At 44.2% G+C, this 18,258-nt stretch overlaps 1 protein-coding gene across 6 annotated transcripts in view; it reads left to right on the top strand.

Annotated features, from left to right (window-relative positions):
- LOC134218437 (axotactin-like) overlaps positions 1-18,258 on the top strand; it is a 285,251-nt gene that overhangs the window by 209,047 nt on the left and 57,946 nt on the right. For all 6 annotated transcript variants that reach the window (XM_062697425.1, XM_062697426.1, XM_062697424.1 and 3 more), the window contains 4 exons: positions 4,381-4,600; positions 5,284-5,419; positions 14,350-14,634; positions 14,725-15,449. In XM_062697425.1, the coding sequence (XP_062553409.1) occupies positions 4,381-4,600; positions 5,284-5,419; positions 14,350-14,634; positions 14,725-15,449 (1,366 nt within the window). The remainder of the gene's footprint in view (positions 1-4,380; positions 4,601-5,283; positions 5,420-14,349; positions 14,635-14,724; positions 15,450-18,258) is intronic.

The following is an 18,258-nucleotide window of genomic DNA, read 5'->3' on the forward strand; positions in this document are numbered from 1 at the left end:
ATAGAATAAGCCCTCTAAACATCCTAGTATCAATGACAAAGTGGTAGATAATAGTCTAAAGAAGCTATCAACGACTAATCCTTTCATTATGTGGAGTTAAATTGATGCATTCAGACGACATTTCTACGAAAAAGTCTTAAAAATCACAAATCTCGTTTGATGCACCTCTAAATCTTCATGGATTTGGCTGAAAATTGGTCAGGAGACTCCATGTAAGATACTCATTGAAATAGAGGGGTGGCACTTTGAATCTGGAATACTTTTGAAAACGGTGAACAGGTCTAGGCTCCATATACAGATGTGCTCGACTTGCGGTTAGCGGCAGTATAGCATTTAGATTTTTCGGTCCAATTACCATTATCAAGAGCCTGGCAAACTTCAACGATTGTCTCATCCTTCTTTGTTTCCTCACGTATTTCCTGCACAGTTACTGCTATCGGTGTAACATTTCCAGTCATGAAACGAATGTTAACCTCACCTTCCAAATCAAAAGGGTTTGGCTCCAACACTGCCAATCTAGAAAGACCATCGGCTAGATTCGTTGCTCCAGGTTCGTGAACAATCTCATAGCTGTAGGACTGTAGACGTAGTACCTAGCGTTCGATTCTCATACAGGGCTTGGAGCGTGGGCTGAATAAAAACTGGAGTGGCTTGCAGTCTGTCACCAACTTGAATTTTGTACCTTGCAAATACAGCTTAAAGCGGTCAACGGCCCATACCAACGCGAGCGCTTCGCGTTCGGTCTGAAAGTATTTTCGCCCCAAGTCCGTCAGTGCCTTGCTTGCGTATGAAATTATGCGACGATCCCCTGTCTTATCTTGTTGCAGCAGAACGGCTACCAAACCTGTTGGACTAGCATCCGCAACCAAGATCGTAGTATCTCGAGGACTGAAGAACCCTAAATGTTTGATATCTACCACCGCTCGTTTAATGTCTTCGAAAGCTTTTTGGTGAGATACTGTCCAACTGAATTTCTTATCACCTCGCAGCAAGTTTCTAAGAGGATCTGTTTTAGTTGTCAAGTGTGGAATAAACCTTCCCATATACGTGGTGAGACCGAGGAAACTTCGTAATTCAGAAAGGTTCGCTGGCTCTCGAAATTGTTGTAAGGCCAAAATCCTGCTTTCCACCGGTTTTACTCCAATAGTCGATAAATCATGACCCAAACATTCCAAACGCTCAACATTAAATACACACTTGTCCCAATTTAATAACACTCCATAGTCCTCAAAACGACTCAAAAGAGCATTCAACCTCCGGTCGTGTTCTTCTTGTGAACGCCCCGATACTAAGCAATCATCGAGATACACTACAATCCCTTCCAGCTCTGCCACAACTTTCTGATCACTTTCTGAAAAAGCTCCGGTGCACAACTGATGCCAAACATCAGACGTTTATACCTGGGAATCAAGAAAGAATACAACCACATATATTCAATCCTTTATTCTTCAATAAAATGAAAATCAAGAGAAATAAAGAAAATTTCAACCATTTTACCTGAAGAGGACGTACTTCGTAATGAAGGTTGTAATTACTCGCGATTCCTTTGAAATCTCCAGCTGGTGATATGCTTCTTTCACGTCAAGCTTGGAGAATCTTACTGCCCCCTCAACACTTCCCAAAAGCTCTTCGATCAGCGGGGGTGAGTCTCGCGCATAACCGCCTGGTTGGCCCGTCTCATGTCCACACATAATCTTAGCTCTCCTGATCGCTTCAAAATAGGCACGACCGGCGACACCCAAGCTGATGGTCCGTTTACCTTCTCAATAATATCTGTTTCAAGTAGATCTTGCAGCTTTTTGTGAATCTTATCTTCAAGAGCAATGGGAGTACGGCGGTTGCTTTGCTGAATGGGTTGCACCGACTTATCGATTGGAATCTCAACTAGAATTCCTTTGATTTTTGGAAACGGGATCTGCTTCTGATTGTCCACTCTTGCAATGTTGTAGCCTACTTGTAAAACTTTGAGTTCCTTAGCAGTGGTATCTCCTAGAAGGTTGTATTTCCCTTGTTCAACATTGTAGAACTTTGCTTCAGTCGTGTTAGTTCCGGCTTGAATTTCGGCTTGAAACATGTATTTCATCTTCAATGTCTCTTTAGTAGCGTAACCCATCAGTTTTCTATCAACTTCATTCGAAAAGGATTTAACGGTAATACCCAAGTCCTTGGCTTTAGCCCATGTTGCCTCATCGATTATGTTCGCGTCGGCTCCCGAGTTAATGATCATGGGAATTCCGATGCCACCAACGATAAACTCGAAAGTATTCCGTCTCATTGCAAAAATACCTTTTCCGGCTCATTGTCATCTTCGTTCACACAGCGAATACGTTTATGTGGGGGTGGTCCAGTTATTGAGGGATTTGGATGTGGCCGCTTCAAACATCTGTTAATAAAATGGCCCACTTCTCCGCATTTTAGACATTTAGCGTTCTTCGCACGACACATACTGTCGCCTTTCAAGTGTCCTCTACGGCCGCACGCAAAACAGGCTCTATCAAAATTCTTTCTTTGCAAGCCGCGTGACTCACCAGCCTTGAACGGTACCTTAGAAACTTTCGAAACATTCGACGGCAGTGTTGTATCTGTAATCTGCCGCCCAAGTTACGTACCTGTTGTTGAACAGCTGCCAAAGTTGTACCGAGAGTCAAAATTTCGTCAACAATCAAGTCCTTTTCCAAAATCTGTCGCTTCAAATCCGTAGATCTACATCTTTCTACATTCTGTTCTATTATTCTATCATCTGCCTCTCTCATATCATAACGGTCAAACTCGCATCGTTTCGCCTGAATACAGAGGCGAAGAACGAAATCAGCAAACCTCTCTTCTTGGTTCTGACTGATCTGCCGGAATAAATGGCGCTCGTAATTACGTCTGCACAAAGGTTCAAAATGCTCATCAAGCTTTTGAATCGCCACATTAAAATACGGAGGATCCGATACTACGTGTGGGACATCATTTACCCCAGGAAGATGTTCGAAAATCTCCTGAACATCAGATCCGACCAGATGCAACATTATTGACCGCTTCTCCCATTGAAACCAAATTTCCAGCACCAGGGACGTGGCCGAACTCTCGCAAACCATTTTCAGAACTAACTCTCTCATATGTATTGTCTGACTTCTACACACTTACTTTATCAGCATCTGCGCTCGATGAAGTAGGGTTGTGTGAGGTTGTGCTAAAATCGGAGACGAGCCAGCCTCGGGCTGAAAGTCTCCTTAATAAAGACACAAAAAAAAAAAAAAAAAAGGTTGTGCTAAATAGTTGATCGTCAGATCCCCAAACCCGACCACATAAGCGAAGAGAGCTTGCCACTCGAGTTGAAACATAAATCGATTTTTAGAACTCCCCTTATGAAGGCCACTACTTGCACCACGTTTCCAAAAGTAGAATCTGAAGCAGGCGGCTTTTTCGCGTAACTAAGTGTTCAAATCTTCTGCAAGAGCTTTTATGCACCCTGTTCCGAGGCAAACTAATGCTACTGAAGGAAACTTTTTCGTTAGGTTACACGATGCCAACAATAGGGGAACGGTTCGGCACTTCACCTCATAGCTCCCATTTCCATCCCATCAAAAACAGAGCAATGAAAAGAAATTTGATTTTTATTTTTGTGATGACATACTTTAGCTACCGAACGGTGGGAACGACTTTAATCTACCGAACGGTGGGAACGACATTTTGTTTTTCTTTTTGTGTAGTCGAAACTTCAGTTTAACAAACCTCCGCGAATGATGTCTTTAAAATAGGGTTAAGGAAAAGGAAACATTTTGTCGAAATTCATATTAGCATATCTTTGCATACCTACAATAATTAAAGAGTTGAAAGACTCTAAGACTCTCAATAATAATTAATCACAACTAAATTGAAAAAAAAAATTTTTTTGGTCCGCGTTTGTATTTTTTTTATATTATCCTCAATCTGATTGCCATAAAATTAATTTGCTGACCAACCAATTACACATTACAATAAAATCAAGCTAAACCACGGATCTCTCTATTCAAAAGTTTACCAATACATGGGAGCCCACATAAACGTGGGGAAATCCCCCAAATTAGTTTGCCCCAAGCGATGTTCACTATTTCCCAAAGACCACCAGATATTCCCACTGATTAGTTTCCGAATAACAGCTCTTTTGTCCCTAAACATAAACATCCGAAATCATAATTCATTGGTCGTTCCATCCAAATGACCAAAACCAAACCCCTTTCCGGTGGAAATCGGTTCAGTTCATTGCTGTCCACCCGAGTCCGAAACCAATCCGCCACGTACGGCAGTGGTCTCCCCTCCCCCCCCCCTGGGGCCCTCCCTCACCCAGTACCAGCGGACAAATGGACACACAAGGACACAAATCTCATAAATTTTGTTTAATTAAATTTCCAGATTATGCCGTGAAATATCATTCCAATTCCGCACCCGACTGCCGCACGGACTGCTGGTGTATCACAACGTGAAGACCCCGGCCGGTGTCAAGCTCGACCCGTACGCGCTCTACGTCATCGTGGAGAAGGGCCAGCTGAAGGTGGTGCACGTGTTTGGCAACCACTCGACCAGCGTGACTGTCGGCGAGGGCCTCAACCGGGACGAGTGGCACAGCGTTATGGTGAGTATTTACACTGCTGGCAGTCAATGCCCGAGAACCTACCTCAAAAACGGGTGGCATTGTTGTGAATATCACTGCGGTGGTTTGCAATTGTAAGAGCATTAAAGGCTTTTATTAGTTTAATTTACTTATACATGAGTAGTGTCATACTGTGCGAAATGAGAATCAAATTCAAGCGTAATCATCAATTTCTTAATGATTTGCAATTGCAACAAATTTTCAACAATGTGCATATTTCAACCATTTGAGAAACGCTGCCCTGAAGTGAACCAAAGTCACGTCCTACACGAGATTCCCTGGTGAAAACTTACCAGCGGCACACCTAATTGTTTATGCGCACCCATGTTCGTGTATGAATAAGCTTTTGCTGTCCCTGGAGAAATATTCTTCTCCCTCGGATTCTGACAGCGCCCATCCACTGCGGTGGGATTTCATTGTCAGTCAAAATGGAATTATGACCGAAATTCAACTCAAAACATTTCAAATTCTAATCCAATCAACTCTGTATGTGATGAGTAAACAGTGTTTCAACAAACACACTACATTCTTCCAGACCGCATCCTTTAATGACCACATAGCTATCTCTCCTGTAATCGTAGCAATTTGGTGTCCACACCCTCACATAATTCCTCCGGTTTTAGATCGAAGCGATAACACTCTTTCTCTCCACCCAACACTTCCAGGTGCGGATAGACGTGCACGGGGCCCGGTTGATAGCTCGAGTTGATGACCACAAGGAAGAAGTCTACCTGAAAGGACTAAATCACGAAACCAACTACGGCGTCTCGATTAACCTGATGTCGGTGGTGCTGGTGGGAGGTAAGTACTCGCAAAGAACCACCCCCCGTTCCGTCTAACTAACGATCGAAAAAGGCCTGTGGTTTACCTTGGCATGTTTACAATTTATTACTATCATCAACAACTTCGTCGTTGCCGGTGGTGTCGTCGTTATCTGTGTCGGACCTTAGGCTAACCGCTGGCATGCCGACAGCCCGCAAGTTGTCTTTCCAATAGAAGGAAGTCAAGTCAACCCATCGATTGGCTCCGTTCAATCGGGACGTTAACCATCGATGGGGAAGGCCGACAACGATGAAGACTTGGTACCGTTGGAAAGAGATTGATAATGAAGCTTGACATGGTGTCATCCGTCGGAGGCTAAAGGCGCACTTTTCACTGCTATTGGAAGCACTTTCGTTGTCACGAAGTTTTCTGATAAGGGTGTTCTGTAAAATTTATAACTTGTGATTTTGACATATGAGATAACTCTGAAAGCTCATAAATATATGTTGCATGTTAATGAACGATGTTTATTAGCATGCAGCATCTCCAAAATCTTTGACAGAGCATCTCCAGAATCTTTGAAGAAACTTCCCAAGAAAATTTTAAAGGCGATTCTCCAGAAGCTATGAATGTTTTGAAAAAGAATCTACAGAAGCTAGGAAAAAGCTTCTCCAGAAACTTGGGAGAACTTCTCCAAAAGCTTTGAAAAGCTTTGGAAGAGCTTCTTCAGATGCTTTGAAAGAACTTCTCTAGAAGTTTTGAAAGAACTACTACAAAAGCTTTGGAAGAGCTTCTCCAGAAGTTTTGGAAGAGCTTCTCCATAAGTTTTGGAAGAGCTTCTCCAGAACCTTTGGTAGAGCTTTTCCAGAAACTTTGAAAGAGCTTCTCCAGCTTTTAAAAAGCTTCTCCAGAAGCTTTGAAAGAACTTCTCCAGAAGCTTTGAAAGAGCTTCTCCAGAAGCTTTGAAGAGCTTCTCCAGAAGCTTTGAAAGAGCTTCTCCAGAAGCTTTGAAAGAGTTTTTCCAGAAGCTTTGAAAGAACTTCTCCAGAAGCTTTGAAAGAGCTTTGAAAGAGCTTCTCCAGAAGCTTTGAAAGAGCTTCTCCAGAAGCTTTGAAAGAGCATCTCCAGAAGCTTTGAAAGAGCTTCTCCAGAAGCTTTGAAAGAGCTTCTCCAGAAGCTTTGAAAGAGCTTCTCCAGAAGCTTTGAAAGAGCTTCTCCAGAAGCTTTGAAAGAGCTTCTCCAGAAGCTTTGAAAGAGCTTCTCCAGAAGCTTTGAAGAGCTTCTCAGAAGCTTTGAAGAGCTTCTCCAGAAGCTTTGCTTCTCCAGAAGCTTTGGAACACTTCTGCAGAAGCTTGAAGAGCTTCTCCAGAAGCTTTGGAAGAGCTTCTCCAGAAGCTTTGGAAGAGCTTCTCCAGAAGCTTTGGAGCTTCTCAGAAGCTTTGGAAGCTTCTCCAGAAGCTTTGGAAGCTTCTCCAGAAGCTTTGGAAGAGCTTCTCCAGAAGCTTTGGAAGAGCTTCTCAGAAGCTGGAAGGCTCCTCCAGAGCTTTGGAAGAGCTTCTCCAGAAGCTTTGGAGCTTCTCCAGAAGCTTTGGAAGAGCTTCTCCAGAAGCTGGAAGAGCTTCTCCAGAAGCTTTGGAAGGCTTCTCCAGAAGCTTCTCCAGAAGCTGGAAGCTTCTCCAGAAACTTTGGAAGAGCTTCTTCAGGGCTTTGGAAGAACTTCTCTAGAAGCTTTGGAAGAGCTTCTCCAGAAGCTTTGGAAGAGCTTCTCCAGAAGCTTTGGAAGAGCTTCTCCAGAAGCTTTGGAAGAGCTTCCAGAAGCTTTGGAGAGCTTCTCCAGAAGCTTTGGAAGAGCTTCTCAGAAGCTTTGGAGGCTTCTCCAGAAGCTGGAAGGCTTCTCCAGGAAGCTTTGGAAGAGCTTCTCCAGAAGCTTTGGAAGAGCTTCTCCAGAGCTTTGGAGGCTTCTCAGAAGCTTTGGAAGAGCTTCTCCAGAAGCTTTGGAAGAGCTTCTCCAGAGCTGGAAGAGCTTCTCCAGAAGCTTTGGAAGAGCTTCTCCAGAAGCTTTGGAAGAGCTTCTCCAGGAAGCTTTGGAAGAGCTTCTCCAGAAGCTTTGGAAGAGCTTCTCCAGAAGTTTGGAAGAGCTTCTCCAGAGTTTTGGAAGAGCTTCTCCAGGAAGCTTTGGAAGAGCTTCTCCAGAAGCTTTGGAAGAGCTTCTCCAGAAGCTTTGGAAGAGCTTCTCCAGAAGCTTTGGAAGAGCTTCTCAGAAGCTGGAAGAGCTTCTCCAGAAGCTGGAAGAGCTTCTCCAGAAACTTTGGAAGGCTTCTCCAGAGCTTTGGAAGAGCTTCTCCAGGAAGCTTTGGAAGGCTTCTCCAGGAAGCTTTGGAAGAGCTTCTCAGGAAGCTTTGAAGGCTTCTCCAGGAAGCTTTGGAAGAGCTTCTCCAGAGCTTTGGAAGAGCTTCTCCAGAAGCTTTGGAAGAGCTTCTCCAGGAAGCTTTGGAAGGCTTCTCAGAAGGTTTCGAAGAGCTTCTCCAGGCGCTTTGGAAGAGCTTCTCCAGAAGCTTTGGAAGAGCTTCTCCAGAAGCTTTGGAAGAGCTTCTCCAGAAGCTTTGGAAGAGCTTCTCCAGAAGCTTTGGAAGAGCTTCTCCAGAAGCTTTGGAAGAGCTTCTCCAGAAGCTTTGGAAGAGCTTCTCCAGAAGCTTTGGAAGAGCTCCTCCAGAAGCTTTGGAAGAGCTCCTCCAGAAGCTTTGGAAGAGCTTCTCCAGAAGCTTTGGAAGAGCTCGTCCAGAAGCTTTGGAAGAGCTTCTCCAGAAGCTTTGGAAGAGCTTCTCCAGAAGCTTTAGAAGAGCTTCTTCAGAAGCTTTGGAAGAGCTTCTCCAGAAGCTTTGGAAGAGCTTCTCCAGAAGCTTTGGAAGAGCTTCTCCAGAAGCTTTGGAAGAGCTTCTCCAGAAGCTTTGGAAGAGCTTCTCCAGAAGCTTTGGAAGAGCTTCTCCAGAAGCTTTGGAAGAGCTTCTCCAGAAGCTTTGGAAGAGCTCCTCCAGAAGCTTTGGAAGAGCTTCTCCAGAAGCTTTGAAAGAGCTTCTCCAGAAGCTTTGAAAGAGCTTCTCCAGAAGCTTTGGAAGAGCTTCTCCAGAAGCTTTGGAATAGCTTCTCCAGAAGCTTTGGAAGAGCTTTGGAAGGGCTTTGGAAGAGCTTTGGAAGAGCTTCTTCAGGAGCTTTGGAAGAACTTCTCTAGAAGCTTTGGAAGAGCTTCTCCAAAAGCTTTGGAAGAGCTTCTCCAGAAGCTTTGGAAGAGCTTCTCCAGAAGCTTTGGAAGAGCTTCTCCAGAAGCTTTGGAAGAGCTTCTCCAGAAGCTTTGGAAGAGCTTCTCCAGAAGCTTTGGAAGAGCTTCTCCAGAAGCTTTGGAAGAGCTTCTCCAGAAGCTTTGGAAGAGCTTCTCCAGAAGCTTTGGAAGAGCTTCTCCAGAAGCTTTGGAAGAGCTTCTACAGAAGCTTTGAAAGCTTCTCTAGAAGCTTTGGAAGAGCTTCTCCAGGAAGCTTGGAAGAGCTTCTCCAGAAGCTTTGGAGCTTCTCCAGCTGAGCTTCTCCAGGAAGCTTTGGAAGAGCTTCTCCAGAAGCTTTGGAAGAGCTTCTCAGAAGCTGGAGCTTCTCAGAAGCTTTGGAAGAGCTTCTCCAGAAGCTTTGGAAGAGCTTCTCCAGAAGCTTTGGAAGAGCTTCTCCAGAAGCTTTGGAAGAGCTTCTACAAAAGCTTTGGAAGAGCTTCTCAGAAGTTTTGGAAGAGCTTCTCCAGAAGCTTTGGAAGAGCTTCTCCGGAAGGTTTGGAGGAGCTTCTCCGGGAGCATCGGAGGAGCTGCTGCAGCAGCAATGGAATAGCTTCTCCAGAAGCTTTGGAAGAGCTTCTCAGAAGCTGGAGGCTCCAGAAGCTTTGGAAGAGCTTCTCCAGAAGCTTTGGAAGAGCTTCTCCAGAAGCTTTGGAAGAGCTTCTCCAGAAGCTTTGGAAGAGCTTCTCCAGAAGCTTTGGAAGAGCTTCTCCAGAAGCTTTGGAAGAGCTTCTCCAGAAGCTTTGGAAGAGCTTCTCCAGAAGCTTTGGAAGGCTTCTCCAGGAAGCTGGAAGAGCTTCTCCAGAAGCTGTAGGATAGCCTCGCCATGAGCTTTGGAAGAGCTTCTCCAGAAGCTTTGGAAGAGCTTCTCCAGAAGCTTTGGAAGAGCTTCTCCAGAAGCTTTGGAAGAGCTTCTCCAGAAGCTTTGGAAGAGCTTCTCCAGAAGCTTTGGAAGAGCTTCTCCAGAAGCTTTGGAAGAGCTTTTCCGGAAGCTTTGAAAGAGCTTCTCGAGAAGCTTTGGAAGATCTCCAGAAGCTTTGGAAGAGCTTCTCCAGAAGCTTTGGAAGAGCTTCTCCAGAAGCTTTGGAAGAGCTTCTCCAGAAGCTTTGGAATAGCTTCTCCAGAAGCTTTGGAAGAGCTTTGGAAGAGCTTCGGAAGAGCTTTGGAAGAGCTTTGGAAGAGCTTTGGAAGAGCTTTGGAAGAGCTTTGGAAGAGCTTTGGAAGAGCTTCTTCAGGAGCTTTGGAAGAACTTCTCCAGAAGCTTTGCAAGAGCTTCTCCAGAAGCTTTGCAAGAGCTTCTCCAGAAGCTTTGGAAGAGCTTCTCCAGAAGCTTTGGAAGAGCTTCTCCAAAAGCTTTGGAAGAGCTTCTCCAGAAGCTTTGGAAGAGCTTCTCCAGAAGCTTTGGAAGAGCTTCTCCGGAAGCTTTGAAAGAGCTTCTCCGGAAGCTTTGAAAGAGCTTCTCCAGAAGCTTTGAAAGAGCTTCTCCAGAAGCTTTGAAAGAGCTTCTCCAGAAGCTTTGAAAGAGCTTCTCCAGAAGCTTTGAAGAGCTTCTCCAGAAGCTTTGAAGAGCTTCTCCAGAAGCTTTGAAAGAGCTTCTCCAGAAGCTTTGAAGAGCTTCTCCGGAAGCTTTGAAGAGCTTCTTGGAGCTTTAAGAGCTTTCCGGAAGCTTTGAAGAGCTTCTCCAGGAAGCTGACAGAGCTTCTCAGGAAGCTTTGAAGAGCTTCTCCAGAAGCTTTGAAAGAGCTTCTCAGTAGCTGAAGAGCTTCTCCAGAAGCTTTGAAGAGCTTCTCCAGAAGCTTTGAAGAGCTTCTCCAGAAGCTTTGAAGAGCTTCTCCAGAAGCTTTGAAGAGCTTCTCCAGAAGCTTTGAAGAGCTTCTCCAGAAGCTTTGAAGAGCTTCTCCAGAAGCTTTGAAAGAGCTTCTCCAGAAGCTTTGAAAGAGCTTCTCAGAAGCTGAGCTTCTCAGAAGCTTTGAAAGAGCTTCTCAGAAGCTTTGAAGAGCTTCTCCAGAAGCTTTGAAGAGCTTCTCCAGGAAGCTTTGAAGAGCTTCTCCAGAAGCTTTGAAGAGCTTCTCCAGAAGTTTTAAGAGCTTATCCAGGAAGCTTTGAAAGAGCTTCTCAGAGTTTTAAGAGCTTCTCAGAAGCTTTGAAAGAGCTTCTCCAGGAAGCTTTGAAGAGCTTCTCCAGAAGCTTTGAAGAGCTTCTCAGAAGCTGAAAGAGCTTCTCCAGAAGCTTTGAAAGAGCTTCTCAGAAGCTTTGAAAGAGCTTCTCCAGTAGCTTTGAAAGAGCTTCTCCAGAAGCTTTGAAAGAGCTTCTCCAGAAGCTTTGAAAGAGCTTCTCCAGAAGCTTTGAAAGAGCTTCTCCAGAAGCTTTGAAAGAGCTTCTCCAGAAGCTTTGAAAGAGCTTCTCCAGAAGCTTTGAAAGAGCTTCTCCAGAAGCTTTGAAAGAGCTTCTCCAAAAGCTTTGAAAAAGCTTCTCCAGCAGCTTACCTTTGGGGTAGCTCTTTCAAAACTTCTGGAAAAGCTCTTTCAAAGCTTCGAGAAAAGGCCAAAGCTCCGGAGAGCTCTGTTAGAAGATTTTAGAGAAGCCTCTAGGAATAACCTTCTCCAGCAACTTTGAAAGGCCTGCTCCAAAACGTTTGAAATGGCTTCAAAAAAGCTTACCAGAAGCTTTCCAATAATTTCTTTAGAAGCTTTGAAAGAATTTCTCTTGGTGCCGTAAATAGCGTTCCCAGAAGCCTTAATAGCAGTTCAAAGAGGCTTGATTAGCTTTTTGATATGGAGACGAGCCAGCCTCGGGCTGAAAGTCTCCCTAATGAAGACAATAATAATAATAAAGCTTTTGGATATTTAAATCTCAATGAAAAAACCTTTACTCCAGAAAATTAAAAAAAAAATGAAACTTAGCTTCCTCAAAAATAAGATGAAGAAAATAAATAAATAGGACTAATAATGGAAATAAACTTGAAACATCAAATTACAGATCAACCCTATGTTGCATTTTTTTCCAAACCATACTTCAAAGGCTTAAGCAGTTCTTCAAATTTACCGACTACTCTTCTATCATCTCTGACTAAAGCCACGTCATTCCAAATAAATACCATCTGTGCCTGCAGCAATGACACGAGCTGCAGCCACACTACCATTGCCCTCCGGAAGTCACTTTGTCATCACTTTTGCCTTCAAAAATTCACTCTCTTCACACCGTCCAAAGGAATGGAAGTCAGTTTCATAAACCGCACCTATCTGACATAAACACTCTCTTCTTGTTTGTCTTCTTCTTCATCATCATCTTCATCTCCGGGAGGATACCGACCGGATGTGAGAGCCATCTGAGTTGTAAAGTTCGCCCCAGAGAAGTCCCCTTCGGTGCCAGACCAAGAACGATGAAAATGCAGCACACAAATTGGGTCAGACACACCGGAAGATTTACGGGTATTGATTGGTGCGATTTCATCAAGCTCTCCACGGCCATATCCTTGGCTTATGGCTTTTGCTTTATGGCCAGTTTGCACTTGGTTGGCCAATATCCGGCGGATCTATGTGACGTTTCATAAGCCGGAAGGTGCCATACAGCCACACTGACTGTCCGGAAGAGGGTGCCAATATCAAGCACGTAACCAAACGGTAGAAAATCGGAATTAATTCAGCTACCCTGCTGGGAGACATCGCTATGAATTGCATTTTGACAGGGAAAAATTTGATTTGGGAATTCATTGCAATAAATTGGATAAGTTCAAAACCGCCTAACTGTGGGACAATTCACCACACCTGACTTTCTGGTAAGAACAACGATGACGACGATCACGAAGAAAATGTGTTAACAGCAATTCATTTCCGGTCTCCAAGAAGGTACTCAATGATGTCGAACAACTTTTCCCATAATGCTAATTTGCTGCACACTAACTGCTGAACCATAACGGAACTGTTGCAGCAGTACTACAGTAGTACCATTATGCTGCAAAACTTTTAAACTACGAAACGTGGCAATGACAGACCTCGAAAAGGTGCAATTCTGGAAAACCTGCCTTAAGCCATGGTACAATTCCACTTCCAGATGAGCACCAGCTGAGCTATTCCTTATCCAAACTCTTTTCTTTAACACTTCATTCTACACCCTTCGGCCGAGGAGGTCTCCGAAGAGCCGAAAGGTCCGTTCCGTTGTAGCCAAGAAATTAAATTTACACCCATTAGCATCTGGTGCAAGGCGAAATAAATTTGTTGCCCCTTCCTCAGCCGGATCGGTCCCCAAAGCAATGGGCTACTGCTGGCTTGGGACCGGGGAGGTCCATTCATATACATAGCATCCAAGCATACCACCTATAGTGAGCAGCAGCGCTCCGCCAACAGATTGGATAAAGTTTAAGTTCATTAATTAAATTCTTCGGAGTGTGCTTCTGCTGGTGGTGTTTTCTTGTATGGAGTGGAAAGGATTTTTATTTTCTGGAATATCTCGTCTTCTAGTGGGAAATCCACGGCATCGATTTGATCGAAGAAGGTTCTCCAGAGAAGCCCAATGAGTAGATGGAAGATAATCTGAAAAATAATTTGGTTGTTTATTAGACCAAATCGAGTGATAATTATTCAATTATTTGGATGTTTAGATTGCTCTATGTTTGTATATTTTATTATATCGAGCATAAAATATCTGTACACATAGCCAAACTATCAAAGTGCAAGTCTCAAATTGAGACACTCAATTCGGTTGGTATGTACTGCACAATTTGCATTGGTACCAGTGCAATACATTATTTTACAGATCCTGAGCTACTGAGCTACTCTGGTATGTAAGTAGCTTCTGATTACGCCTTAGAATAATTTATAACATAAAAATTACTGAGGAAATTTATAATCGTTCTACCAGATAAAATTGTTCATATTCCTTATACATTATCTTTTCGTAATTTTATTCACAAGATCAGTTATTTCCTCAAACAGGTTTAGCTGCATTTTGTACCTAATATTTAATCTTGTTAATAAGCAGTTCCAAAAGAAAAACTGATTTTTTTAAATTTTCCACACTATCTGTGCAACAAAGGGATGCTAATTCAAACTTTTCAAAAGTAAACGCAGTTTGACAACATTGCTTATTCCATGACATCACCTACAACAACGTTTCTTCGCAGAAGGTCACGTGCCATCCTAACGAAGCACCCAGTCTCACTATTTTGTTGACAAAAGTATTACTTAATTAGGAACCTATTTATCTTAGACAAGCTCATCTTGGAAGGAGCTGCTATCCTCTCATTTTACCAAAAGGCGAGACACCCCATTAGCCACCCTTCTCGGTAGCCCATTGGCTACCATTTGTTATCCCTGATGCTGTGCGCTACATCTTCTCGAAACGGATTGCTTATATAGGAGAAAGGGCCTTAAAGGTGTGAAGCAATAGAGGAGATTGATTAAAATTACTTTAATCCTAGCCTCGCCCTAGGAGGGCAACACCTTTTTAAGATAAATTAAAAATGATTAAGAGATTGTGATACTTTGCAAATGAGAAGGCGAAGAAACATGTTCTGGAAATTAGTTGACAAAGAGTCTCTCCCGACTTTATACACTACGACCTTTCTTATAGTTCCATGCCAAAACTTGTCATGCAAAAATTGAAGTGAAATGTTCAGATAGCCTACCATAAATCATTTTCTCCCGTCTCTTCGCAGGCCTCAGCTCCGAGGAAAAACTACACGGTGTCAAATACATAATTGAGTCATTTGTTGGCTGCATCCGAAACGTGGTCCTCAGCTCGGGTAAAGCGGCATCGGATCTGCTGCCAATCACGCCCCTCATCGCCACCAAACACGAGAACGTGAAGGAAGGCTGTCGCAACAAATGCCACTCTCGGCAAAACCTCTGTTTCCCGGGGTCCCGTTGCGTTAACCACTACTACGACATTTCGTGCGACTGCTTCGGGACAAAGTACGAGGGCGAACACTGTGATATCTATAGTGAGTATAGGACTGTCGGCTGGCTGGACGAAGGCACAACCGCACCATTTAATCATTTTCTAATTATCCAATTTTAAACGTCCAAAACAGCCGCAACAGTATTAACGCTGCGAGGTTCGAGCTACGTTTCCTATCGGATCTATGACTGGAAGGACCGCGTGCACTCGCCCGTAACCCGCATCAGCCTGATGTTCAAAACGAACTACGATGACTCGGCTCTGTTTTACGCCAGCGGGGAATCCCTCAAACCGCAGTATATTGCAGCCTCCATCAAAAACCACTCGGCCTACATCGAGATGGATTTCGGTGATGGCGTCATGACGGCCATGCTCGGCCAGGACCTCACCAAGCACTATTGGCACAATCTGACAATTTTCCACGACAACAACCAAGTGACAGCCATTTTGGACGACCACATGAAGATCATCGAAATACCCGGCGCCATTCACAATCTTCTGTTCGATCCGGAAATCTACTTCGGCGGTGGCCCAAACCTATCGAAACGGAAGGGTCTCGCCTCAAACAACAATTTTGTCGGTTCGTTAAAGTACGTTTTCTACAACGACGTGTCGGTGCTGTTCGAGCTGAAGAAGGCCAACCCCAAGCTGCACTACATCGGAGTGCTGGAGGAGGAATTCCGCGAAATCGAAGTCGACGTCATACCAATCACGTTTTCGTACGCCAAGTCGCACATTTGGTGGCCGCTGAGCACCAAAGACACGCTGAATCTCAAGTTTGACTTCAAGAGCAGCAAATCGTCGGCGGTGTTGGCGTACAGCGAGGTGAAAACCGATGACGCCACCGGTTATTGGGAGGTGAGTTTGATTTTGTCGTAAAACCATTTGTTCTTATATGTTTCAATGGAATATATATTACAGGGTGTCCGCCAATTTTAATAGTTATTCGGTTAAAATTATATTTTAGTCCACATCAAACGCCTCTGATTCCGCTACCACTCTCTGCCGTCGCCAAAAGCCATCGTTCTGTCCACACTCCGTGAAATCCGGAACCAAATTGATGCCACGCGCGCAAAAAAGAAAATTAGGCGATGGGTCAATAGTCTCGTAACTTACATCAATCTGATTTCCTTGTTGGGAATGCATGAACGGGATTAGTTTGTTCAAAAGTTTTTAATGGGTTTGTCATGAATTGAAGTATTCTATAGTTTAACGTAAATAATCAAAGATTCAAATTGTTGAATCATTCTTTAGAAAAATAATATAGATTGAAACTATTATTTTTGTTATGGCACTTATTTAACTTTCAGCAAAGAAGACAACAGTTTGATCGAGTAACGTAATCCAGCGACCGACTTTGAAGAGATTTATTTGCCAACTAAAAACTTGCGAGCTACATTAATTTCTCGCTACATTCACATGTCCTCAACTCGGTGAGATTAAGAGCGATTTCGTTAAAAAGAGAATTTACGCTACTTACTTGATACTTGATGAACCTACGCCGAATGGAGTATCCTTCTCCACTGGACCCGATCCTGGGAAAATCGCTTCCAGTTCCCCTGAAAATTGAGCGCCCTCAGGTCCTCTTCAACTACAAAAAGCCATCGTGAACGTTACCTTCCACGAAGCCTGCAGCCTCTTCCGGGTTCTCTACTAAATATTATCTTCGCTTGACGTTCTTCTGCCATACGAACAACGTGACCAGCCTACCGTAGTCTGCCGTGTTGTATAAGCCTCATAATATCCAACCCTTTATACAACTGGTACAATTCGTGGTTCATGCGACGCCGCCAGATACCGTTCTCCTGTTTACCGCCGAGTATTGTCTGCAGCACCTTATGCTCAAACACTCCGAAAGCTCTCCGATCAGCCTCCTTTAACGTCCATGTTTCATGGCCGTATAAAGCCACCGGAAGAATCAGAGTAGTATATAGCGCGAGTTCTGTTTTTGTTTGCCGACTACGGGACTTAAGCTGGTTACGAAGTCTGTAATAATCCCTATTTGCAGCTGCAATATGCCTTTTCACTTCGCGGATAACATTGTTATCGCACGTCACTAATGTTCCAAGATACACAAATTCTTCTACCACTTCAAATGTTTCACCATCCAGCACCATTTCGCTACCACCACCACTAATGAACGCACGTTGATTGCCAGCGACCATGTACTTCGTTTTGCTGGTATTGATCGTGAGTCCAATCCTCGCTGCCTCCCTCTTAAAAGGCACAAAAGCCTCTTGCACGGCACGGCGATCGATCCCGATAATATCGATATCGTCCGCAAATCCCAGAAGCATATGCTTTCTTGTGATAACGGTACCGCTTCTTTGCACACCAGCTCTCCCAATCACTCCCTCGAGCGCTATAATCCATCTAAGGTAACAAATGAGGTCGATATTTCATCCGCAACCCTTACACTTGACTTCGATCCGTCCAACGTTATACGAATAAGCCGTATCAGTTTCGCCGGAAAACCATGTTCAAGCATAATTTGCCATAATTCATTCCGTTTCACTGAATCGTACGCCGCCTTAAAATCAATAAACAGATGATGTGTCTGCAAGTTGTACTCCCGGAATTTATCAAGGATTTGTCTCAGGGTAAACATTTGATCCGTCGTTGATCGGCCCTAACGAAAACCTGCCTGCAATTCGCCAACGAAGGACTTTTCAAGCGGTTTCAATCTGTTGCACAAAATACCGGACATAATTTTGTACGCCGAATTAAGGAGGGTTATTCCTCGGTAATTGGCGCACTCCAGTCTGTGCCCTTTTTTAAAGAGAGGGCAAATGAGACCGTCCAACCAGCTAGCAGGCATTTCCTCGTCTACTCATATTTTCGACATAATATGGTGCAGAACTTCATAAAGCTGCTCACTGCCATGTTTGAGAAGTTCAGCCGGGAGCTGGTCCTTCCCCGCAGCCTTATTGTTTTTCAGCTCTTTAACAGCTTTTTTAACCTCACCTAGTGTAGGTGACTCCACAGCTTGTCCATCGTCGCTAATATTTATTCTGTTCAACGATGCACCGTCACTTCCTCCATTCAACAAAGTCTCGAAGTGTTGCTTCCACCTGGCAACCACTTCAGTTTTATCTGTCAGCAAATTCCCTTGTTGGTCGTTGCACATGACGGGAGATGGCGCTGTCTTTCTCCGCACGCCATTGACAGACTCATAAAACCTCCGCATATCGTTCTGCTCCATTTTTCCCAGCGCCTCACTAATAACTTGTTCTTCGTACTCTTTTTTCTTCCTGCGGTGGGTTCGTTTTTCGGCTGCTCTTGCTTCCTTGTACCGATCTCTATTCGATCGGGTACCCGACACCAACATCCGGCTTCTGGCAACGTTCTTCTCGCCTGTCACTCTCTGACACTCCACATCGAACCAACCCGTCCTGGGTCGCCTCTGTGCAGTGCCTACCACTTCTCGTGCTGTTGTGCTCGATGATATTTCGATATTATTTCGAGCAAAGTAGGTGCTACTGATGGCCATCCCTCTGGCAGCAGCGAAATTTACTAGCCGTAGGCCGTTGTCATTGGTAGCGGAGTGAAGGCTCTCCCTACCGATTATGGGACGGAAAAAGTCCTCTCTATCGACTTGAGCGTTAGCGTCTCCGATAACAATTTTCACGTCATGCTTTGGGCACTCTCCATTAGCTTTATCAAGACA

The sequence above is a fragment of the Armigeres subalbatus genome, chromosome 2 (assembly GCF_024139115.2).
Source record: "Armigeres subalbatus isolate Guangzhou_Male chromosome 2, GZ_Asu_2, whole genome shotgun sequence".
In the NCBI taxonomy this organism is placed as follows: domain Eukaryota; kingdom Metazoa; phylum Arthropoda; class Insecta; order Diptera; family Culicidae; genus Armigeres; species Armigeres subalbatus.